Source organism: Desmodus rotundus, chromosome 3 (genome assembly GCF_022682495.2).
Source record: "Desmodus rotundus isolate HL8 chromosome 3, HLdesRot8A.1, whole genome shotgun sequence".
Lineage (NCBI taxonomy): Eukaryota > Metazoa > Chordata > Mammalia > Chiroptera > Phyllostomidae > Desmodus > Desmodus rotundus.
The window spans coordinates 81,110,917-81,137,240 of record NC_071389.1 but is presented as its reverse complement, the minus strand read 5'-3'; the positions used below and the strand labels follow the sequence as shown (position 1 = coordinate 81,137,240).

Sequence of the window (26,324 nt, the reverse complement as noted above, 5' to 3'; positions counted from 1 at the left end):
GGCTGCTGCTTTTGTTAGACCAGAAGTGTGAAGTGTTGATTTAATCTATTCAGGAGTAAGCTGAGTTTGAAGTTTTGTTGTTGTTATGGTTACCTTCAGTGTACCACATGCTTTAAATTCTCTAGAAATTGTTGTTGCCTTGTCTTTAGGGTAGGAACTAGGAACTACAAGGTAATTCTCAGTGCTAATGCTTCATGTCAGGTTTTAGCCATCTCTGCATGCCTATCTCTGCACGGAAGGGTCGTCTGTCCATGCACTTCCCTTCCCCCACTGGCAGATTTCTGTTGCTTGTTACTTAGTGTTAGGCCCATGGTGGGGGCAGGAAGATTTCGCTGCTGTCCTGGACTAATTTTAGTCTATGGCAAGCTCAGTGTATTAGGGTCTTGAAAATTGGACTATCAGTATTTTTACCTTTCAGAACCATGGTAGCCACACTGCTATATCTGAAGCCTTGCCTGCTTCTTGCCACCTTCTCTTATTCAAAACAAAAGACTTAAGCTATCAGGTGAGGGCAGCCTCAGGATGGCCAGAGCTTTTACAGTTTCATATTCTCCGTTGCATGTAATTCCATGATTTGGTCACTATGTCTTAGAGCAGTTATCTCTCATTCTTGGCTGTGCGTAAGAGTCACCTGGTGAACTTAAAAAACTTCTGATGCCCAATTACATCAGAATTTCTGGGGGGTGGTATTTTATTTAGCTCTGCCAAGTCATTCCAACACACAGCCAAGGCCAAGAACTATTAGCTTAGAGCACCCACTCCCCATTTCTCACCCTCATTCCATCTCCAATATGTTTATCATTTGGTTAATCTTGTTTATTTTTTAAATTCAGGTGTAGCAATGTATTCTCTTGCAATCATTCCTTGATATTCCTCCTCCTGGCTCAGGACTCCCACAGTATCCCACAGTATCAGCTGCATACTGTGGTCTGAAGAACCTGAGGTATTAGAATATATACCATTGAGGTATCATTAATTAAACACCCAAAGTGTCAGCTCTTGATAATATATGAAAGTTTCGTGATAGTAATTTTTAATAGGGTGTGAGACAGCTCAGCCCCCTGGGACATATATCAAAATCATCTAGACCAGGAATCAGCAACTTTTTCTGTAAAGGGATAGTATTCAACATATTCAACATATAGTAATCTCAGTGAATATTTTTGGTTGTGTTGGCCATATGGTCTCTGCCAAAAATACTCGACTTTGCCATTGTAGCATTAAAAAAGCCATAGACAATGTGAATTAACATGTGCTTTGAACTATTGTTTTTTAATTTTTTCAACCATTTTAAAATGTGAAAAACATTTTTAGCTTACAGACTGTACAGAAACAGATTGTGGGCCAGGTATGGCTCATGGGCCATATCTGAGGCCAACCCCTGATCTGGGGACTTTTTCAGACATAAAGGCATTATCTTCCTAAGAATCTAATAAGCCAACTCCGTGAGATATAGCCCCAAATTGAGAAGTCAAACTGCTGTTTGAAATGAAGGAGAGCAAATTGCACACCTTAAGATTTGCTAGAATGAAAAAAAAAGTTTGAGATATTGATATAACCTAATTTGAACATGGATTATTTAATTATATAATGTGGACCATTTCTGTAAAGAAGGTAGAAAATTATGAACAGCCCCCAAATTGTCTTACTGGTATGGTATTTTCAGCTTGAGGCTTAGAGTATGTTGAATACGTAGTAAGTTTTTAGTATCTACTTTAGTATCTACTTGCTAATGATATTAAAGGGTTAGATACTCTATAGTGGATTAAAAATATATTTAGTGTTTGTTTAATGAGATGTGTTTCCTTGTTTTTTTAAATTATATTTTATTGACTATGCTATTATAGTTGTCCTGATTTTTCACCCTTTTCCCCCCTTCGCTCAGCATCCCTCACTCCCTTAGGCAGTCCCCCCACCAATGTTCATGTCCGTGGGTCGTGCATGTAAGTTCTTTGGCTACTGTATTTCCTATCAAACTTTACATCCCCATGGCTATTCTGTAACTACCTATTTATACTTCTTAATCCCCTTACCTCTCCCCCTATTCCTCCACACCCTCCTCCCATATGGCAACCAACAAAACACTCTTTGTACCCGTGATTCTGTCTCTGTTCTTCTTGTTTGCTTAGTTTGTTTTTTTAGATTCAATTGTTGATAGATATGTATTTATTACAATTTTATTGTACATAGTTTTGATCTTTTTTTTTAAGCAAGTCCCTTTAACATTTCATATAGTAATGGCTTGGTGATGCTGAACTCCTTTAGCTTTTTCTTGTCTGGGAAGCTCTTTTTCTGCCCTTCTATTTTAAATGATATCTATGCCGGTTAGAGCAATCTTGGCTGTAGGTCCCTGCTTTTCATGACTTTGAATATTACAAATCTCATCTAGCCTGCAAAGTTTCTTTTGAGAAATCAGCTGACAGTCTTTATGGGAACTTTCCTGTATGTAACTAACTCTTTTTTCTTGCTGCTTTTAAGATCCTCTCTTTATGTGTATTCTTTGGCTTTTAATTATGATGTGTCTTGGAGTGGGATCCATCTTCTTTGGGACTCTCTGTGCTTCCTGGACTTGCATGTCTATTTCCTTCACCAAATTAGGGAAGTTTTCTTTCATTATTTTTCAAATAGTTTTCCAATTTCTTGCTCTTCTTTTCTCCTTCTGGCGCCCCTATGATGCAAATATTGGACCTCTTGAAGTTGTCCCAGAGGCTGCTTATTCTATCCCCATTTTTTTGGATTCATTATTCTTCTTGTTGTTCTGATTGGTTGTTTTTTGCTTCCTTATGTTTCGTATCATTGATTTGAATCTCAGCTTCATCCACTTTATTGTTATTTCCCTGTAAATTGTTTTTTATTTCACAAAGTGTATCTTTCATTTCTGACTGAATCTTTTTTATGCTGTTGAGGTCCTCACTAAGTTCCTTGAGCATCCTTATAACCAAAGTTTTGAACTCTACATCTGATAAATTGCTTATCTTCATTTCATTTAGCTCTTTTTCTAGAGTTTTGATCTGCTCTTCATTTGGGCCATGTTTCTTTGTCTCCTCACTTTAGCAGCCTCCCTTTGTTTGTTTCTATGTATTAGGTAGAGGTGCTTTGACTCTGTGTCTTGGTAGTGTGACCTAATGTAGTAGGTGTTCTGTAGGGTCCTGTGGCACATCCTTCTCTATTACCGAAGCTAGGTACTTTGTGTGGGCTGAGTAGTCCCTCCTCTTGTAGTTGAGCCTTGGTTGCTATTGACAGATCAATGGGAGGGATTTACCCAGGCCAGTCAGCTGCAAGGATTGGCTGTTACCACTTACCACCAACCTTTGCCCTCTGTGGAGGATCATCTGTGCGGGGCAGGGTAGTGGTGCTCCCAGGTGGTCTGTAGCTGTCCACTGGGTGTGTTGGCCCCGGATTTTCCCAGGTGATGCAGGCCAAGGTCAGCCCCTACCTGTGTTTTGCCTGGGCCACCCTTCGTGAGCTATAAAGCAATCTGAGGTGGCTGCTACTTATGCTGGGCTTGTAGATTCCCAGGCAAGCCAAGCTGTGAATCAGTGCAGTGCCTGGGGCGCACGGAGGCTAGCTGTTGCTTGCTTGAAGGGATTTAGGAAGTTGAGAAGCTTCGGCCAAGACCAGCCATTCACATGGAAAACCAGCTTGGGTGGGGTGGGTGGGGTGGATCCCTGGGAATCTCTGAGGCAGGTCAAACAGTGTTAGCCAGGGTGATGGAGTCTCAGCCGGCTCAGTCTCAATGGATGTGGTTTCTTTAATTCTGTAGTTGTCAGAATCCCATTCAACTTAATTTCTGATGGTTCTGAATGGTGTTTGTTCTATATTTTAGTTGTAATTTTGATGTGGTTGTGTGAAGTGGGGAGTCAGGTGTGCCTATGCCGTCATCTTGACCAGAAGTTCTGTTTCCTTGTTTTTATGACTTTTGGATTCTTAAAAAATAAATACCTCTATGAACCTTTAGCATAGAGTAGTGATTTCTGTCTCTGTTGCATGTCATGATTATTTAGTAGAGTTGATTAAAAACATGGTAGTTTAGGTCCTACCTCCAGATAGTTTTAGTTGCTTTATGGTAATTTACATGAGCTGTCTGGGTTGAATAACCTTTGGCTTTGATGAATTATAATATGAAAAACTATTTTTTAAAGACAGTATATTTGCAGTAAAAAGTATTTAAGGCAGGTTGGTAAAAATGAACAAATAATAAGGAATATAGCTCCGGCTGGTGTGGCTCAGTGGATTGAGCACCGGTCTATGAACCAAAGGGTCACAGGTTCAATTCCCAGATCAGAGCACATGCCTGGGTTGCTGGCCAGGTCCCCTGTAGGGGGTATGTGAGAGGCAACCACACATTAATGTTTCCCTCTCTCTTTTTCCCTCCCTTCCCTGTCTAAAAATAAATAAAATCTTTTTAAAAAGAGCATATACAATATTATTCATCTCTAATCTTATCTTTAAAAGATAACCATTGTCAGGTCTTTTGTTTATTTATACATTTTATGTACACATATAAACATAGTTTTTTAAACAAATAGGATCTAACAATATGTACCATTCTTTGACTTGTTTTTACTTAGTTAATATATTCAAGACATCTAGAGAAGTTCATTTGTCATAAATAACTTTTCCAAGGATTAAAATCAAAAGCACAGAATATAATTTCTGAGTGGTTTGGCAACCAGGGCTGATGACAGATGCAGATTTCGAGCAGGACTATTTCTAGTATTGTTTGGAGGCTGGAACAAATCACATCTCCTACCTCTTAACCCTGTAAAAAGTAAACAAACACACTGCAAAAATCCAGACAAAACTAGTTTAAGATGAAGATTATGGGCGGCCTTGAATAGGGAAAAATAACCAGAGCATCATAAGATATGCTCAGGAAGAAAGGATATTTCTTCCATGTAATTAAAGTAATTGTATGGATGGCATGCTTCAGGATTTCCATTCTTTGCATTGTATTTTTAAAATTTTGCTTTGTATTTGTTTAGCACCAGCAAAGGCTCCCTCTAGCTTCCTCCTGTCATTGTTGCTTTATTGCTAGAAGCTTGGGTTAGGAGTGGTATAGATGGAAAAAAAAAACCCTACGGGTCTCTCTCTGCGTGTTCAAGTTAGCTGTAGGATCTAGATAGTAAAGAAAAGGTTGTAATATTCAACTCCTATCCTCGTAGTACTTGTTCTTCCTCTAGGGTTTTTGGGCATCTCTTTTGGCTCTACTCTTAGGATCCTGCATTAACCCAGTAGGTTTCCTGGGTTTGCCAATAGTGAGTAGAATTTCAACCAACTTGTTTATCCAGAGTAGATCAAGATAGTCAGAGGCCCTGTTCATTGACCAGGTTGTGTTAAAATATCAGGTAATTGTAAATAATAGTAATAATATGAAACCTAAATTCATTGCAGGTATTTTCAGTGGAGTTTAATTTTTTCTTGATAAATAGCATGATTTTTTTTAAAAAAGAGAAAGAAACATAAAAGTAAATTTGAGTTTAGGTACTTGGTACTTAGTTTAAGAGATAATCCTGGACTGGTCATTAGAGGATCATTTAAGATTCCATTTTAGTTGTATAATTCTTTGATATCTTAGGGTTTTATAAAACATTAATTTTAAAATTTACTTTTCCTAATTATTATGATAGGTAAATTTATTGTTGAGGTCAATAAATTTGTCAGTAGAAAAAGAGTATTACTTGATAGTGTCAAATAATCTCACAGTGTGAGATTATAGTGTGAAATATAAGTCAAGAAATTTATATTCTACTAGTATTACAAAGACAACAAAGAAAAGTGCTTCGGGGGGTTAGCTCTGATAAGCTGTTAGAAGTGGTCTTAGGATACAAGGCAAAGTGTTGACTTACTAAGATTACATTTTCTGTTGGGGAGCCTTTCCTTGCCTTAGAGCACCACCTCCCCCCACTGCAAATCATCACTCCTTTATATTCATACTTTATTAGGTTCGCTTTGGAAAATTATCTTTTTAATACAAATTTTATCTTCTGAGCAAGGTAAGCCTTTTTGTCTTTAATGCATTTATTATAAGTTGAAGCCATTTGATTGAGAGTAATAGCATGAAAGCACTATTTCCCTGAAAACTAGAAGAGAGAAAACCTTTCAAAAGGCAAGCTTTGTCTGTTTTTCCTTAATCACCGGCATCTATCTCTTACGCCATTGGTGCTTCATCATACATGGGAAGATGTATCAGATGTCTCCCATGGACTGATTTTGAATGATGCAAGTCCATTTTAAGGCTCAGTTCTTAGGAGTTTGGTATCTTCCTTCCTTTTCTTAAAAAAAGTTCATTTTTTTGGAGATAATTATAGATTTACATGCAATTGTAAGAAATAACAGAGAGCACCTATGTACTCTTCACCCACTTGGAACATCTTGGAAAAGCACAGTATAATATCAAAACTGGGATATTAACATTGATGCAATCCAAACTTTTTCAGATTTCACCAATATTGTACACTTGTACTCATTTATGTGTGTGTATTTAGTAGTATACAGTTTATCACCTTTATATGTATCCACCATGACAGTCAAAATACAGAAAAGTTATATTGCCACAGAAATCCCTAGTGTTACCCGTTTATAACCACACCTCCTTCCTTTCTCAAGAGAGATTTTTGTTTGTTTTGTTTTTAAATGCCTAGTCACTTTTAGTCTTGACTTAAAACAATTTTTTAAAAAAATTTCTATACATATATTTTAAAATTTTACTTATTTAATTTTTTAAGTGTGGTAAAAATATCCAATATAAAATTTGTCATTTCATCCATTTTTAAGAGTGCAGTTCAGTAGTGTCACTTCCATTCATACTGCTGTTCAGTGGCTCTCCACATCTTTTTCATCGTGTGAAACTAAAACGACACCTCCCCTTTTCCATCTTGCCCAGTCCCCTGGCAGCCACCATTCTACATTCTGTTTCTGTGAATTTGACTACTTTAAATACTTCATATAAGTGGAGTCAAACAGTATTTGTCCTTGTGGTTGGCTTATTTCATTTAGCATAAAGTCCTCAAGGTTCACCCATGTTGTAGCATGTGACAGGATTGCTTCCTTGTTAAAGCTAAATAATATTCCATTGTATGTGTATACCAAATTTTGTTTATTGATTCATTGTCTATGGATACTTGGGTTACTTCCGCCTCTTGGCTGCTGTGAATAATACTGGTATGAACATGCATGTACAAACTATCTCTTCACAATCCTGCTATCAAAATATTTGGATACATACCTGGAAGTGGAATTGCTGGATCATACGGTAGTTCTATTTTTATTCTTTTGAGGAAACAGCACACAATTTTCAATAGTGTCTGTGTTATTTTACATTCTTATCAGCAGTGTATCACTGTACTCTAATAATGTTTGAATAAGATTTAATTCATCAATTTTTGTTTATTTTCTGACTTTTATTAACTTTGCTTTTACACTCGGTAGAGTGAGTACTAGCACAAATAGCAGATGAAGTATTCTGCATTAGAGAATGTTTGTATACCAAGGATGAGTCTCAAGGTGACATCTAAACACTTGAGAGTCAGCTCTTTTAATTATAGATAACAGCAACCTTACCTGAACTAGTTTAAACAAAAAGAGGGATTTTATACAAGGAAACTGGGACTGAATCTAAGGATAGTAATGTGGCAGGGCCTCAGAAATTACTAAAATGGGACTTACTTGTCTCTTATCTTTGATGGATCTATTTTTCTTTCATTGTGTATCACATGGTGATGAAATGACAAATCCTGAACCCTTCAGCTTTGGCCTTCCAAAGACTGAGGTGCTTGCTCCGTTGGTCCCAGTACAGAACTCCTAGGGGAACGGAATGATTAGCGGGGCTGGGGTCAACTGCCTGCTCTGATACACCTGACCACAAACATGGCCAGGAGAAAGGAGCCAAAGCAAGGACCCAGCAATATCTATGGAGCTAGATGGATTGACTGGGAGGCCGCCAGTTGTCAGAGAGAAAGGGAATGAGTGCGAGAGAGACCAATGAAAGCTGTGCTCATGAACTCTTTATAAACTAAACTTCAATGAATAGTAATTGAGGATATATTGAAGAATAATGGAGCTTGAAAAGTTTTGGGTAAGGACTATTAAAATGACCTGAGGCAAAGACTTCTTAATAAAATTTAAAAATTCTGACTGTTCAGTAGTGTATAAAAAGTTGAGAGCCAAGAGAGGAATTGCCTGAAATTCTTAAAATTGTAAGTGATAAATTCATTGACTAATGTCTGGAATGATGTGAATTAAGGGATCGATTTTTAAATGTCTTAACACTGTTATTTACTGTAGAAAATAGAAGATTATATATCAAACAGCAGTAAATTACATAATTTGGGAGATTTATAAGTATATTATGGGTACGAGACAAATTGATGTATTATGGCTACATGAGGGAGACATTTAGAGGAAATTAATGTGTAGCCTTAATCTCTGAAGTCATGGAGGAAATTACTTTCCCATCAAACATTAGCAATGATGATAATTGTTAAAATTTATGTAGTACTAGCATGTGTCAGGCACAGTGCTAGGCATTTTTATATCTATTATTTCATTTAACCTTCTCCAAACCATGGGTGCTCACAGTTTGTTAAATTGAATTTTCTAAGATGTTTTTCAGGAGAATCATTAACACTGTGCTTTTCCTTTCAGAGATGTGGTATTGGATCTTTCTCTGGGCTCTCTTCTCCTCTCTGTTTGTCCATGGTGCTGCAGGAGTGTTGATGTTTGTGATGCTGCAGAGGCATAGGCAGGGGAGAGTAATCTCTGTCATTGCAGTCAGCATCGGATTTCTGGCTTCTGTAACTGGAGCAATGATCACTAGTAAGTTGATTTTGTTTTGTTTAAGGACAGAATTTTATATGCACTTACGATTTTGGTAACGTTATTCTTACTGTAATTGTAACATGTCATCTTTTCAGCACTAATCGCACTTCACCTAGAAGGTAATGGTCAGCTTATTTATTCATTGAAATAGTTTTTGTACTTCTATGCGAAGACTCATCATGTTTTGTGGGAAATGCAGAAACTTGTAAGAGTTGACGGGGGCAAAGCAATTCATGGGAAAAAGTATCTTATAATGGGTGTGGTTTCTGCTTTAAAGGAGCTCACTATCTCATAAGAGAGAAGGATAGGCATGCAAATATGATGGTGATAACTGTCCTTAAAAAGAGTGAAAATACAGCCCCTGGGTCAGTGATGTCATCTGCCTATAACTACAAAATGAAATTGCACTTCCTTCTTATATACCAATTTATGATACAAATCTCCCCAGGCCTACTAGAAATTAGTCACTTTGGATGTCCTCTAGCTATTTGCAAGGTTTCTCCTTTGCTGCCTCATGTGCATTTCATGCCAGCCTTCAGGTTCATTCCCTCTGGCCCTTTCCTCTTAACACTGTAGGCTCCAACTCTAGCATTAGGTTCAAAGAATAGTTCTGGTTTCTGCTGTGCCAGTGGAGCCAGAACTTCTCGATGCACCTTGAGATGGAGGGTGCCACAGCTGCTTCCTTACTGTGGTCCTGCTGGAAACTGGCTACTTGTCCGTGCTGCTGCTGATTCTGTCAGTGCCACTGAGTAACAGAGGCTTATGTTGCCCTTTGCTCCTGGCCTGCTTCCAAATGTCTGGGGCAGCCCACTGCCACCACTGGGTCTGTTTTCAGACTCTCCAAAAAAGGACTTTTTACTTTCTAGTTGGCTCCTAGCCCCAGAGATGAGAGGAGGTCCTTTTCTTCTATAGCTCTAAGGCCTCTCCTTCTGTGACCCTTAGTCACCATTTCCCAGAGTGGTTGGCATGCCTTGTCTCGAGAGGAAAACCCTGTTCCCATGTCTCTGGGTATGTCTGTGGCACTAAGACAATCATAAAATGGTTGTGGGAAGTAGCCTGTTGTTTCCCTCCTTCATTTGCTATTTAGTTTGTGTGTGTGTTATCTGGTGTTAGGTTTTTGTCGTTGTTGCTGCATTCAACCTGTAGCTTCATCATAGGGTTCCTCATCCATTTTGCCATACATAGGTTCAAAACAACTTCCCAGGTTAACTGAAGCATAGCAAATGCATAGTGAAATAGTAGGAGATTCAGCTGGAAAGACAGAATGGAGCCAAATCCTAGAGGATCTTGGAAAGCCAGCCGGAAAGTGCTGCAGGCTGTGGAAAACAAATATATATTTTTGAATAGGGTTGGCAAGGGGCAAAGCAGTTCAATGGGAAAATGTGTTTTAGAGCTGAATATAGAATATATGTGAGGAACCAAGGGAAAACTCTGGAAGAGCAGGGACCTTATCTATTTTCATCACTGCTGCAACCCCAAAATAAAACACTATTTGGAATATAAGACATACTCAAAAAATACTGGTTAGGTGGACGGATGTAGTGGGGGAGGAAGAGCAGAGGAAAGGAAGAAAGAAAGGATAGAGAAGAGGGGAAGAAAAAAGGGAGGAAGAGGAATTAAGAGGCAATAACTGTAATTTAACCTCGAGGCTGGGATTTGAACTAGAGTGGCGGCAGTGGATTGGAAAAGGACTTAATGTTAAGACTATGACCCAGGGGAAAAAACCCAAATTGGTGATTACTTACTTACTTTGGTGGGATGCAGAGAGACATGAAAGGGACTGCCAGTGGTTTTGATGGGGGCCGCTGTGGTGATCGTGGGACAGTGAACAGGGGGGGGGAAGAAGAAGGAACAGCTTGTTCCAGAGTCATAAGTAGTATGTGTGTTTATTGGTACAATTTAAAAAAAATTTTAAAGAAATGTCATTCTACTTCCATTTATTTCAGTGATACATGTGCATATACTACCTACTTCTCAACTCAGGCAAGAATAAAATAAGCCAATGATTTTAGAAACTGCAATGTTATATTTTAAAATCCTTGAAAATATAAGTCTGACACAATTTCAAGTAAATAGTATGTATCCAGGTTAGCAATAAAACAGTTAAATTTATTCTGGCTAATTTCTGACCTGCAACCACTTGAATTAAGAAAACTAACTAATGTAAATATTTCACTAAATTTTCTTCATGTAATTTGTGAGCATCAGAGCACTTATAGCTGTCCATTCAGTGCAGCAAATGATTCTCATATATCTTTGTTGAATGAGGTAGAATATTGATAGATAATCTGTCTGTTATACAGGGTCCAGCACAAATAATGTCCCTTTTTATTACAAAATCATAAGCATGTAATTCTGTAACATAACAGTATCACACTCAAGAATACCATATGACATTTTAGGTGAAATGTTCAAATTAAAACTATAAATTCTTACACCCATATTATTACCCAACCAACCACACTGAAGCAGGTGTCACTTCTGCTGGACTCTGCATTTTGCTATTTCTTAGATTTTACTTCCAGAATAGAGTGATTTTTCCGATTTTCGTTAGTATAGATAATACCACAATTAGGAGAAACTGGGTTTCTGTGCAATGCCATTGTGACATTTTACAGGGTGGGGCAAAAGTAGGTTTGTAGTTCGTATGGAAAATAATACAGTGATTAATAAATAATGATACAAGAATAGACTCTGTTTCACATAATCACAACTGTGAAGCTACTTTTGCCCCGCCCTGTATATCTGTCTAGTTTTGACGAGGCATAAAGTGACATCTTGTTGTTGGTTTAATTTGCATTTCTCTGATTACTGAATTAATTAGAACATCTCTTTCTATACTTATTATATATTTAGATTCCCTTTTTTGCAAATTGCTTCTTTAAATTCTGTGCCTACTTTTCTTTTGCGGTTCTGTTTCCTTATTAAATTACAGGTGTTATTAAATGTTAGAGACGTTGTTCTCTTACTGGCTTTGGAATCTGCAAAAACTTCCAGACTTTTACCAGTCACCTTTATCCATGATGTTATTTATTGGGCAGAAATCCTTAATTTCTTCACAATCAGCTAAAAGACTTTTTGCCTTTTGGTTTATAATTTAGAGTTTTATTTAATAATTTTCCCCCACAGTAAGGTCAGAAGATTTTCTGATATATTTTCTTCTGTTAATTTTATAGTTTTACCTTTTATATTAAAGTCTTTACTTCATTGAGAATAAAGTATTGGTCAGTAAGTATTCTCTTAAAGGGCCAAATAGTAGATATTTTAAACTTTGCAGGCCAGATGGTCTCTGTCATAACTATTCAGTTCTGCCATTGTAGTATGAAACTTGTCATAGACATATGTAAATGAGTAGGCATGGCTTTTCCAAGTAAAACTTTATATATAAAAACTGATGTCTGGTATTCAGGTCATAATTTTCCCCCTGGTCTAAAGTCTACCTTTGTATTTGGTATTAGATAGAATTCCAGGTGCCTTTTTCTTTCCCTCCCACAGAGGAAGTCAAGTTTTACCATACCAGCCACTAAAATACACTTTTCTTCTTCGATTGGTGGCCTCACCTTTTTGTGTATTTTGTTCTCAAGGTACATACATGTCTTTGAACTCTGTTCTTATTTGTTGATCTTTTTATGTGTTCTTGAGTAAGGCTGCATTTTTTCATCCTCATGGTTTTGTAATACAGGCAGATCTCATTTTATTACGCTTTGCTTTATTGCACTCCACAGATGTTGCATTATTTTACCAGTTGAAGGTAAACCCTCCCCCAGCAAAAAGATCATGACTTGCTTTATTGTGATATTTGCTCTATTGCAGTAGGCTGGAACCAAATCCACAATATCTCTGAGGTATGCCTGTATTTCTTTCTTTTTTAATCCTCACGCAAGGATATGTTTATTAATTTTAGAGATCGAGGAAGGAAGAGAGACAGAGAGAGAAACATTGACTGGTTGCTCCCCCCCTTCCCCCCTTTACACACCGTGACCAGGGATTGAACCTGCAGCCCAACCAGGCATGGGCTCTGACTGGGAATAGAACCTCAGCCCTTTGATGCACAGGATGATGCTCCAACTGAGCTACCTGGTGAGGGCATGCCTGTATTTTTTAGTATCTGATAGGGCTAGGTCCCTCTCATTTCTGTTTTTTCTCAAAGGTAACGTAGCTGTTCATGGATGTCAGTTCTGTCAGGTAAATTTTTAAAAATGTCTATTGAGCTTCTCAAAAAGTACATCTGATTTTTATTGAGATTTAATTGAATTTAGAGATTAATATGAGAAGAATGGCATCTTAAATTAGCCCACCTAAGAACATGTAATATATCTCTCTTCAGATCAAATTCTGTGTCTTTTGTTGGAGTTTAAAATGTTTTTCTCCAAAGGAGTGTTGCATATTTTGATGAAGTTATTTCCTAAACTCATTGTGTTGTGGTTGCTGTGCATGGGCGGTATCTCTTTGCATTACATTGTTTAGTTTTATCGGTATAGAGAGATGCTGTTAAGTTTTCTATGTTGAGTTTATGAAAGATTACAAAGCAGAAACACTGATTCTTAACTTATTAAACAATTAAAATGTGGAGGACTCCTTTTCTAAAAAGAACTCCAGGGCCAAATGGGTTTACAGATGATACCTACCAAATTTCCAAGAAAGTTAGTTCCTGTTTTATCCAAATTATTGCAGAAAATGGGAAGAGTAAGAGCTGGGGGCACAGCTTATTTACCAAGGCCACAGTTACCTTGTTGCTGAACAAGTAAAGACCACACAAGAGCAGAAAAGTGCAGGCCCATTTACCTCATGCATGTTGTTTTAGGTGTGCAAAAAAACTCAGTATCAGAAATGGGATTGGCTGTGTGCCAATAAAACACTATTTATGGGTGCTAAAAATTGAATTTTATATAATTTTCCTTTATAATGAAATAGTATTCTTCTTTTGATTTTCCCCAGCTCTTTAAAAATGTAAAAATCATCTGTAGCTTACCTGCTGTACCAAAACAGGTGGTGGGCCAGATTTGACTTACGGATTAGTTTGCCAAACCCCTGATCTCACTGCACAAACTGGTAGCAATCAACACACTACTAAAACTAAACCTGCCTTCACCTTCATATATTTTTTCTCTCAAGAAATATGAAGGGCAAATCGAATCACTTTTCATTGGTGTACCCCCTGCAGGCACTTTCTGTCACTGAATATTGACGTCCACTGGCGACTTTTTTCCTAGTTTCCCTTGTCCTTACAGGTTTGTCTTTTTACTCACCTTCGGATCAACTCAGCAGTGTTGCTTTCTCCCCTGTATCTTCACTGCACCAGTCTTCTCTAGCCCTGAATACTTTTGGGATCTTTCCTTATTCCTAATTATCAGAAGTTCCTAACATGTACCATTTATCTCAAGCACTCTACCCTGCTTCTGTCTTCCTCATTCCCACCCATTTAGCCTCACGTTTCACCAAGAAAATGATGACCATAATGTTTGTAATTTTTCAGCTGACTATTGTGCCTCAAAATATACTTTAAAGTGAGTAAAAAATAAAACACAAAATATTAATACATATAAATGTAAAAGATTAATATCCAAAATTATTTTTTAAACCCTATGGATTAAATAAGAAAAAGACAATCCAATTGAAAAATGGACAAAAGATTTGACAAGCATTTCATAGAAATAGAAACCTTAATGAAATGCAAATTAATCACAGAAATAACACCTCTCACCTTCCAGATTGACAAAAATTTTAGAAAACAAAAGATAAGGATATGGATTAGTGACTGGAATATAAATTGGTAGAACTACTTTGGAAAACAGTTTGGCATTTTCTAGGAAAGTTGAAGATGCCTCTAACATAGGACTGGGCACTCTGTGTTTACCCACAGGACACAGAGAAACTTGACTGCGTATGTGTGCAGGTGTCATGTACAAGGACGCTTACAGAAGCAGTGTTTGTCATTGTCGAGGGCTAGAAACAAGTGTCATTGGCAGTGGACTGCATAAATGAGCTGCAGTATATCCATACTTGGAACTCTATTCAACAGTAAAAATGCATGTATTTTAGCTACATACAACAACATGGGTACCTTCAGACATTAATGTTGAGCCAAAAATTCTAGGATAGATCATCAATGTATACAAAATGTACTTACTAAAAAACTAAATAATATATATTTTATTAATATAAACAGGTGGTAAACTGAAGAAAAGCAAATGAATGATAAAAAGCAAGTTCAAAAAGGGAATGGGATACGGCTGGATCTTCAAAGGAAATAGTAATGTTCTTTTCTTCAATTGAGTGATGGATATTTGGGAGGTTTTTTTAAAAATAATCTATGTAGATTTTTGTAAATGCTCTTTCATATCTGCTCAATGTTTAATGGCTTTACTCTCAAAATCATTTTATAGGCACACAAAATTATTATTTTTAGATTAAGAATTTCATTGGAACAGTGTTTTCTGACTAGTGCTTCTCAGTTCTGAAATGATGCGATGCCATGGGAACTTTTTAAACCTACTTCTTTTGGAGGGAAGTTGTAACTGGAAATTTGGTTTCTAACTGATTATCCACTGGGAGGTAAATGGCGATTGGTTTTATCTTCTGTGTAACACTATTAAATGTTTTCCTTGATTGTGAAAATTCTGCAGGTTTACAGTGGTTTTTCTTCCGTTTTAGATTCTTTTTTCTTCCCTCATCCTTATAGGCTCTATATTTTTGTCCTCTGTTCCTTGAAAGAAAAGTGGGATGTTTAGTAGTTGTGTTTGTTTGTTTTTCCTCAAACATCAGGGCCTTCCAAAGTGAAATCCATTTTCTCCTCACCGAAATAGCTACATACTAAATAAAGGAGTCAGCTTGTTTGGAAAAGAAGATGACACTGAGGTAGAAATGTTTTCTGTACTCACTCTTCTACTTGAGGCCCTTCTCTTATTCCCTTCTCACATTGCCCAGGGTGCTTTTCCATGGCTCCTGACCTCCAGTTAAATTCCATGCCTATGGAAGATGTCCCACAACTGATTTCGTGGGTCCTCCATTTAAGCCAAAAGTATTTAAGCCCCAATCCTGAAACTTCAAAGGAATAAAAATAATAAATATAAACATCTTCTAATCACATAAAAAACATTTTGACTTTTAACACAATTTTTCTTTTTCCACAAACATTTGCTGATTACAGTGTACTTATTTCCTGCTATTTTAAATCAAAAGTTTAGTGAACTTTGTCACTGTATACAAGTATTTTTGTTTGGAAAATAGGATTGAAAGGTATTCTGGCCTTTTAAAATGATAGTTTCTTGTAATTGTAGGAAAATTTAGGCAAGTTGATGTGGAAATTAAGTTAGAGTTTTAAAATTAATTTTAATTACATAAGTAATACATTGGTTCACTCCTTATTCATGGATCATATGTTCCAAAACCCCCAGTGGATGCCTAAAACTGAGGATAGTACCAAACCTAAAATATACTATGTTTTTTTCTATACATACACACCTTTCACTTAAAGAAAGCACATTATATCTTCTCTTTGCCATTTTCAAATTGCAACATCACTACTCTTGTGTTTTGGGGCCATTATTAAGTAATACAAGGGTTATTACTCAGACACAAGCATCATGATACCACATGAGTGGGTCTGATCATCGAGAAGGCTACTCAGGGACTAGCGTACGAAGAGCGCCTGGTTCCCATCCCAGGCAGGATGGCGTGAGATCTTATCAGAAGGGCATGCAGTTGAAAACCTATGAATTGTTTGTTTCTGGAATTTTCAACTTAATATTTTCACACCACCATTGGCCACGGGTAACTGGAATCACAGAAACTGAAGCTGTAGATGAAGGATTTATCTATATATTGCATATAACTTTTCTTTATATTAAATTTAAAACATGGATAAGGCAGGGGTCTCTTTTGACTAGCACTCCTAAACCAGTGCTCTTCACAGATATAATCCTATTTCCAGTTTGGTTATGTGTCCCCAGATTTTTGTTTCTACATTACATACATACATACATACACATATGTGTACTTATATACATGTACACATGCATGTGTGTACTGGTAGAGAATATATGTTGTATCTATTGTATAATGATTTTTGGTCAGTTCATGTATATCTATATATTTTTTGATGGACATTGGGGTTTTTGCTTTTTTATTTTTCTGCTATTACAAAAAATGCTGCATTGGTTTTTGTGTGTGTGTGCATATATGAGTGAGTGTATTCTGGATACCGATCATCAGTTTGTTACACATATAGCAAGTATTTTTTTAGTCTATCTCTTATATTCAAATCTGGTTATGGTTTATGCTGTTTTTTTTTATGTGCAGTCTTAAACTGACCTCCTAGGATAATAAACATAGTCTCTTATGTTTTAAAGTTTACATTTGTAGTTTTGTTTTTAACATTTAGTTCTTTAATCCATCTGAAACTCATTTTGGGGAAGGGTATGAAGTAGAGACCTAAATTTACTTCTTCCCAGTTGTTCTAACACCGCTTATTGAATGGTGAATCACTGATAGGAAAAATCTTTATCATTTACTACCACGATGACTGCTAATCAAAATTGGAGTACATACTAGGACCAGACATTATTCTACATACTTTCGGAGAACTATCTCTTAATCTTCACACCCACCTATTTCACAGTTGAGGAAGCGATGCACAAAGAGATTAATTAAGTGACTGCCTAGTATAACTCAGCTGCTGGGTAGTGGAACTTGGATGTTAATCCGCGACTCTACCTCCAGAACCCGTGCTCGTAACCATACATAAGTCTGTGACTTTGAAGTGACAGATTTGTTTGCTGTTTCCCAGGCAGCCTGGGCTAATAATTGGGTAGATTTTTTACTTCTAGGATCATTTTTTTAAACTTAGGCCTGGAAATACGGAGACCAAATTGTGGTTTTAAAAATTGAAGACAGTCATGGAAATTTAGGGTAAATCCCTATAAAAACAGTATTTTCTTGGGTTTATTTTAGCACAATATCTGAAAACACAGAAGGCATGGGATCTTTAAAATTTTTTTTGAATGGCATCCAACTCTAAAATTCTAGGATATGACCAATTATACAAATGAAGCTTCTTACTTGATTGAGTAAAATTTTGGTGCCATTAGGAGTTTTATTTAATATTGAGATGATTATCAGTTACTTTATTAATTTTAGAATTCTTTGTATTCTTTTTCACTTAGTGTAAATATGCAATGATAGAATAATTAGGGGATTTGTGGCTAGATTAACCTGGACTGGAATTCCAGATCTTGTATGTACTATACATAATTCCTTGGGCTAGCAATTGAACCTCTCTCAACTTCTTTTTATCATCTTCAAATTAGCTAATAATACTTAGGGGTGGTATGATACTTAAATAATGTAATATTGTAAAGTCCCTATCAAGATACATAGTATGCAGTAAATTCTCTGTACATTTAGTTTCCTTCTTAAAACATGCATATGAAAGCCGTTGGTTTAGATTAATAATTTGCTTTTCCCATATACAGGGACTGGCACAAATAATGCTCCTTTGTTATTACAAAATCTTTTATTACAATATCATAAGCATGTAATTCTGTAACATAATATCACATACCCTATGACATTTTAGGTGAAATGTTCAAATTAAAACTATAAATTATTACACCCATATTATTACCCTACCAACCACACTCAAGCAAGCCTTACTTCAGCCGGACCCTGTATATCTCTAATATAGGAATACAATAATTTTTATTTGGGGTATTTTAAATGAACTAAAGAATTTCTTAGCTAAATGTTATAAATAGATTTATCTGTCAAATAACTAAATCCAGTGTCTTCAAATAATTTATCTCTGTTCTTATTTCTACATTTGACCATTCTAGGAGATGCAGACAGTTTTTTCTAGAAAAAGAGTTCTAAGGCCCTCTCAGTCTGTGAGATGGCATACTACAACTTAAATGTTTCTTTTTTTATGATTTCTGAAGGCGCTTTTAAAATCAGCCACTTAGATGCCACATCATTACATGCGCTATATTAACAAGGTGAAGTGTTGAGTCAGGTGGGCTCTGACTCCTTGTAACTGGTCTCCTCAGTTTTGAAAGTACACGTTATCTAAACACTTTCCTAAAACGTGTCAAGTTCATGTTCCATTTTCATTAGATGTCACCATAGTGGTCTCCAAACAACCTCACAGCCGCATGCTTTATTAAAGAGCTTAACAAAAAACTTTATACGATAGATTGTGAAGTGAATTTGTCAAATATTCTGTTATTTTATATGACATTTAATAATTCACTTAAAGAAATAAAGTAATATTAAAATTTTCTCTAATCATTTAGAAGTTACATTATTAGATTGTGTAGTTTTTGTATCATCATTTATAATTACCAATATATTGTGTTATATACATGTATTTATAAAGTGCTGATGAATTATGGCTAATTCAATGCCCGGGAGAGAGATTATATACAGTAATGAGTTATTTACTTTTAATGAACATATTTGGTGTCAAGCAAGCAACATGTAGAATAAATATGTATTTTGTAGTTGAATAGAAAAGCATGTTTTTCACTTGATCTTAGCCAAAAGGCTGAGAAGCAGAAAAACATGTTTCTCAATCACCTAAGTGTAGTATGGTTAAGTGTAACTTTTACCAACCACGAGGAAACTCTGTCAGAGAAAATTTATAAGATGAGAATGATCAGTGACTCACTCTGTTTTCATAAAATGCAAAGAGATCTTAAGTTAAAACCCTGCAGTGCGCTGTGAAACGAGTGAATGTGTTTTGTTTTGTTTCTCTGCCGCCTTTCTCGCGCAGGTGCAGCTGTAGCAGGCATTTACAGAGTGGCAGGGAAGAACATGGCCCCCTTGGAAGCGCTGGTGTGGGGCGTTGGACAGACGGTACTGACGTTGATCATCTCCTTTTCAAGGATCCTCGCCACCCTTTGAGGTTTCCGTGGACATGACTTACTTCGCATAAAGAAACAGATGTACAGATTCTCTGCAAATGGCACTGTTAGCAAGTGGAAATGAAGTTCCGCAAGAATCTTGGAAGGAGCAGGTCGGAAAGTAAGGCCTTGAGCTGTGTGGAAAGATTGCCCTCTGGTGTTCAAGCGATTGCACTACCGCACTGCACCTTACGTGCCTCCCTCCCAGGCAAGGCGAATTACACTATGAGAAGCTACAAGCAAAAGCACCTTGTTTAGCTGCCAATCAGGTTAACATTGGTGTTGAATCATCATTTTTAACAGTGTTGTGTTTAAGTTACAGGGACATTTTGAAGAATTGATATATGTGCCAAACTCTTTTTTTATACATTGATCATGTGACACTTTGCAAGTGTAGATGTAGATGAGTGCTGTGACCATGTTTGACAGGAATTCGGGTAATGTAGTGAGGTTTTTGTTTTGTAACGCTAAGTCCTGTATGAGTGCTGAATACTGAGTCATTTACTATGAGGTAAATTATTTGATTTCCATTGTTGAACGTTTCTGGGATTTAGGGCTGTAATATGTTTAGGCATTGTTATTTATAATTTGTGTGGAAAATAATACTTAATGGAAAACTAGCTGAACTCTTTTAAGGACTCAAAGTAGATCTATAGGGTGCATCCTTTTCACTGACTTAAATAACAGTCTTTTGATAGTTTCCCTCATATATAAATGTTCTGTTGGTACAAACTCAAAACCTTTATGGGTAACACACATTGACTGTGTTTGTGTGTCATAAAAATATAATTTGAAAATCTTCTTAGAAATTTTGTTAGAAGTCTGAAATGCATGTTCTTTGACCCTTTTAAAGAAAGTTTTTGCCTTGTATCTTGTGGAGAAAACATCTTTATAATTAGTATCTCAGTGGGATTATATTACTTGTTGCATATGTCTTGATTTTTGACAAAATGTAAACAATCTTTCATTCTGGAGTACTAACTATATTTAAGAGTGGCCTAAATTAGGCTGTGAAAACAAAAAGCCTCATTTGTAGATAAGTAACAGTAAGTTATATAGGGAGATTAATAAACTATCTTACTTTGGATATGTGGTAACATGCTTTCACTAAGAATTGGAGAATTTAGTAAATAATTTTAAAATTTGGCAGTTATTCTCAATGTATCAAAACAGTACTGAACTATATTTGAATGTTTCATTTTAGTTGTTCAGTTTTTGATTTATGCTGTTATTTAAGCTTATTAGAATGTGATGACATTTATTAAAATGAAAAAGCCCTCAGTATAAAATATTTTAAGATAAGGTTATGGCAACCTATACTTATTTTTAAGAGTGCAGGAAGTAAGGGAAAGAGAACCTGGTTTAACTTCTATGACACTTTTTTAGTACCAAGTACAATTAAAATGTGCTAATTTAAAGGAGTAGCCATTGCAGAGAATATGAGTTAAGGACAATCCAAAAAAATAATCTGCACACTCTAGCCTTGCTGGTTTATAACCTGATATGGTAAAAAGTAGGTTTCTATTGGGTCCCATTCAAATTTAAGACCTTTGTTACCCACACCACTTTTCCTTTACCAAACAAAACAAACAAACCCCAAGAAAACAAAAATACCCCATAAAAACAAAGAACAGTGAAGAATTGGTGGGGGCAGGGGGGTGGTTGGTACTTTCATCAGTACTTTCTAATGCTGTGACTTAGAAATTTGATTAAAAAAACCAATTAGCAGCTATGCATTCCTAGAGATCGTTGATTTTAAAATTGATTTTAAATTACGTATAACCCTGAAATTACTTTGATGTATTCTTTATATTTTTGATGTTTTCCAAATTAAATTTAGGCATACATTTTCCAAATCAGTTTGATTTCTCCTTTTCTGTTAGACTTGAATTCAGTGTTCTTTCTTTACTTTGGCTATTCTGTCAATAATTTAAAGTGTTTGCATTCTTTGATAGTAATTACCAATAACACATTGAAGATGCACAAGATGGATATTTTAATTATGGTTATGTTATGATTTAAGAAAGTTATCATGGTTAGGTAATATGGAGCATGTGGTTCAGAATCCAAAATCAAGGAGAAAATAACTTGGGTACATAAATGTATGAATGTGTGGACCAAAGACATTTAAACTCCTGTTTTCACTCTAAAATGGGAATATAATTGGATGGTTCATAATTAATTTGTAGAGTGTCCTAATCTCATTATCAAGTTGCTTTACATTATGAATTGTATGTATGTGTACTTTTAACATATGGGGGAATTTTTTGGTTTCTTTGCTGTTTTCAGCTATTTCCATTGGGATTTTGTGCAACTGTCACTCTTTTGATGTTTTGAAATACAGTTGAACAGTGTGAATTGAAGATATTATCTTAATAGCTATTTCTATGCTGAGATTTTTTTTAAGTTAGTGGTTCTCTTATGGAGACAAGTTTAATGATATATATTTACACACACATATATATCATTATATACGTATATATAAAGCTGCTATGCGAATACAGTTGAATTGGAAAGCTTTTGTTCAGTGAACATGTTCATGTTCTTATGCAGAATTTGTTCAGTTGAATGATCTTTTAAATAGATGAGGATGTTTGAGATTTTTTAATTTGGGGAGTTTTGGGGGAGGTTAATAGTGCTGGAGATGCTCATTTTTGATATGACAAAAGCCCTTATTGATGTATTTGTGTTACACCTTCTTAAAATGTGTCTGTGATTTTTTTTGTGTGATAAATGCAGGAAGGACAGGGAAAATCCTCTGTAGTTTACACTTCTTTATTTAAAAAAAATGTTTAGTAAAATATTGGTGACAGTGAAATCAATTCCCCAAAGAAGAGACTCCTATATGCCCAAACTAATTATTTTTTAACATACTGGTTAGAAATATCTATAGATCAGAGTTTAGTCAAGGGGCCTTATCTAACCACAAATAATGCTTAAAACCTCTAAATGGAGACGATGCAAGTAATCACTCCGTGGGATGATTCCACTGGTTGTCTAGAATAAGGAAAGTCCTAAATGATGGCTATATTCAGTGCTTGCAGCTCAATTATTCTTATTTTAGATCTTAATGTTCACCAAACAGTGTTACAGTTTGTTACCCAATGTCCTGTCTTAGTACTTGTGGCATTTAGTATATCCACTGCCCTAAAGAGTGTAAGGATTTTATTTGTACTTTAAGTGAGAAATAAAGAAATTAGCTGCCTTGTATATCATGTATCTGTGATGTACTGCACAGGGGTAATTTAAACTCAAAGAACATACTGGAAGAGTTCTCTAGAGTACTTGCATTAAGATGAAGAGTGTGGAGTTGCCATGTTAATATGCCCAAGCTGACACTTACAGACCATCGAATTCAACTTTGAAAGTACTTTCGATCTGCTAAGTACAAAGTGTGATACTGAGCTTTTTCTATAGGAAGTACAAGGATGACTGAGAAAGGATGCCGGCCCTGAGTTCACCAAGAGCCAGCAAGATGGTTTCAAATCCTAAAAAGATTGGGACAACATTTTGCTTCCTAATTCTATTTAAGAGTTCAAGTCCTTTCCCCTGCACCCCGCCCCCAGATTCTGATATTTCCAGTTCACCCACCAACTACTGGAGTTTCAGTAGCTGAGAGAGCATTGCTGCGGCAGTGTGAGGAGGATACTAGAATCTAAACCAAAGACGTGAATTTGAATCCAGGCCGTTACTTGTTGACTTTTGTTTATGAATGGCAAAACAGTAAATGTTTGACAATAAATGATTGATAGTCAGTAGAATTTTTTAAAATTACATTTTGCAATAGTAATTATGTTTTGAAAAATTCATGTATTTTCTTTCATTTCTACATTTTCCCTATATATATTTTAAGAAGGAAACATTAAAATTATTTCTCTTACAATCTTGCTTCCTTTACCTCCTCTTTATTTTTCAAATCAACAAGATACTTATCTAAGAGCATTTTTAGGAGTTGGTGGTGGTGGAAATGGCCAGCGCAATCAGGATTAAATGATAGGTTGTGTTTACCACAGGTTAAAATAGGAAAAGGGTAGAGGCAGCCAGCATTTACTCCTTTACCTTACCCTGCTTCTTCCTTTGGATTCATTCAGCGAACACTCACTGAATCTCTACTACTTGCCTTGTTTAAGGGATGGAGTGTCTCCTCTGTTGTCCACCCCTCTTCCACACCCTGGGTGTTGGCTTCACGGTGTAGTGTACATTCTGTAGGGAAAGAGAACTGGGCTTCATTGGCTACCTAGTCCTTCACTCTATGGTCCAAGGTGCGTAACTAAGGTCTAGTTGTTTGTTTCCTTGTATTTTTTTAACTTAAAAAATACTGTTATTTTTAATTTATGTCCATTTTGTAATTCAACAAGTAACTATTACAATTTTTCCTCTCAGAAAATTTTAATGGGAATCTCTTCAAGGAGTTGTTTGTTTTTAAGGTGTAAAGAGTGTGGAAAGTCACTGAAGGAACTCTAGTAGGCCCAGATTGCAGAGAAGTTTGGCAACACTTGAGTAACTGGGTAAATTGCTCTTTCTTTTAATAATCAGGGTGAGAATCTCAGTGGTTAAAATTGACTAGTAATCAAACAGTCTTCTAATTTCCCTCAACTCAGGTGGCAAACACAAGGTCTGAGGGCCAAATCCGGCCCTCCACCTTGTTTTATCCTGCCCGGCACCTTGTTTCTACCCAGTGGCAGCGCCGAGCTCCTTGCCCCTAGTTAAGGAGTAGTGACATTCATGCAGTGCTCAAATTACATTCGGCCCTTTGAAGACAACCGCCAGGCTGATGTGGCCCCCGGTGAAAATGAGTTTGATACCCCTGCTAACTGTCGGTCCTTTTTATAACATCTGAGGGGGAAACTCTCCAGGATAAAAAGGACATTATTTGATTAAAAATTTTCAAACATGGTAGCATTTTGTAGCAGAGGGAAGCTTAAAGAGGGGTTGCACGTTGGAGGGGTAACACACAACACAGGGGTACCCGATGAAGTACCCTGCAGTATGTGGACAGTTTGACCCCTTGCATTAAGAATATAAACTACATTGTGTGAGTATGTGTACTGTGTGTGCAAAATGCTGTTTCTTTCTCTGTGAGCCAACTTTCTACAAAGCATTTTGAAATCATTATTTCTTTTCTGTGTGTGGTGGTGGTAGGTTTGCCCTTCTAAGTTAAGGATCTCTGTTCAGTGTAGGCAATACAATGTTTTTGAGCAGGGTGCTGAATCAATTATCTAAAAATGTATCTGTGAATTTGTTTGGAGGAAGTAGTGCTTAACATATACAGTATTTTCAGTAAATGTGGAAATGTATCAGTTAATACTTTATTAAATTAGTGGACACACCCAGATTTCTGAGTGAACTGAACTGTGAACTGTAACGATCACTTTCCTGCGTTTAGAAGACTCATTTGCACATTCTTTACATTCGTTGCACATATATTGAAGTCACTTAGAACAACCCTTTCTTGATTTTAATGACTACTTTAGCCATTTCTTAAAAATCGCCCTCCCCTTTCCATACAGATGTCATATGTTATGGTTTAAACATATGTACAGCTTACCAATAGAATCAGAATTGCTGGTTTTGAAGAGAATGTGCTTAACACCTTATGGTTATGCAACTATAATCTTACTGAAAAATAGATACTACAGGCAAGTCAAGAGAGCATGGACCTCTCACATATTTTTTAGATCCCGTACTGCACCCATCCATAGGTATCCCCCCTCACTGGAAACACGACTGCCTCCCCGTGGGGGATGCATTGAGATATGTAACTGAAACTGGAAAGTGGTGTCATGTGAACCTGTAGAAAGAGGAACTATAATGCATAATTACCATAACAGTAACCCTTTTCTCCTAGATATCTTACGTGTTGGCAATTTCTAAAAGCATCACTTTTTTAGAGCCCTGTGTAAATGAATGTTAACTCGATGGTATTACAGACAAGAAAGGTTTCCTTTGTTTTTAAGTTAGTGTGTTTGCACATCATCGCTAAGTGTCTCTGGGAAGGAACATTTTAAAAGTTTTCTCCACAGAAAGCAAAATAGAGGCACCTGTTTGAATAGTAATAAAAATGGTTTACTTTCAAAAGTGGATGAGTCGATATTCTAATTATTGATACTTTCTTAGTATTTGTGATATTGGATACATTTATGGTGGAGGAATTTTTTAAAAATCTGGCGTGTTGCAAACACATGAGCTCTGCATGTTTCAATGAACGTACGAAATCCACAGTATTTTTTTATTTTAGTTGCATAACTTGGTAAAATTCATATGATTCTGCCATAAAGTATTAACTCCTGACTCCAGTCATTCTGGGATGAAGGAATCAATTTTATTTTGAAGTTTACCAACTAAAATGTATTTATTTAAATAGCAAAAATATACTTTACCTGATCAAAATTAAAAGACTTTCAAATTTTGTTAACTCTCAGACCACTGATAAATCATTTAGTAACCCGTTTTTGAAAGCTTAATGATGTCTTAGTACCTTGGAAGTTAAGATATTTTTCCAATGTGAACCTGGTAAGATTCAGGATTGGCCTGTTCATGAGGGTTCAGAGTTAAGGAACGGTGCAAGTGAAATGACTCCTTGTGGTTTAATAAAGATCAGTTCCT

At 36.3% G+C, this 26,324-nt stretch overlaps 1 protein-coding gene across 1 annotated transcript in view; it reads left to right on the top strand.

The window, feature by feature from the left end:
• The window catches only part of TMEM170B (transmembrane protein 170B), a 36,905-nt gene extending 12,408 nt beyond the window's left edge, over positions 1-24,497 (top strand). Inside the window, exons 2-3 of the mRNA XM_024565424.4 lie at positions 8,647-8,817; positions 19,589-24,497. Of these exons, the coding sequence (XP_024421192.2) occupies positions 8,647-8,817; positions 19,589-19,719 (302 nt within the window). The 3' untranslated portion in view covers positions 19,720-24,497. The remainder of the gene's footprint in view (positions 1-8,646; positions 8,818-19,588) is intronic.
• Positions 24,498-26,324: the final 1,827 nt, after the last annotated feature.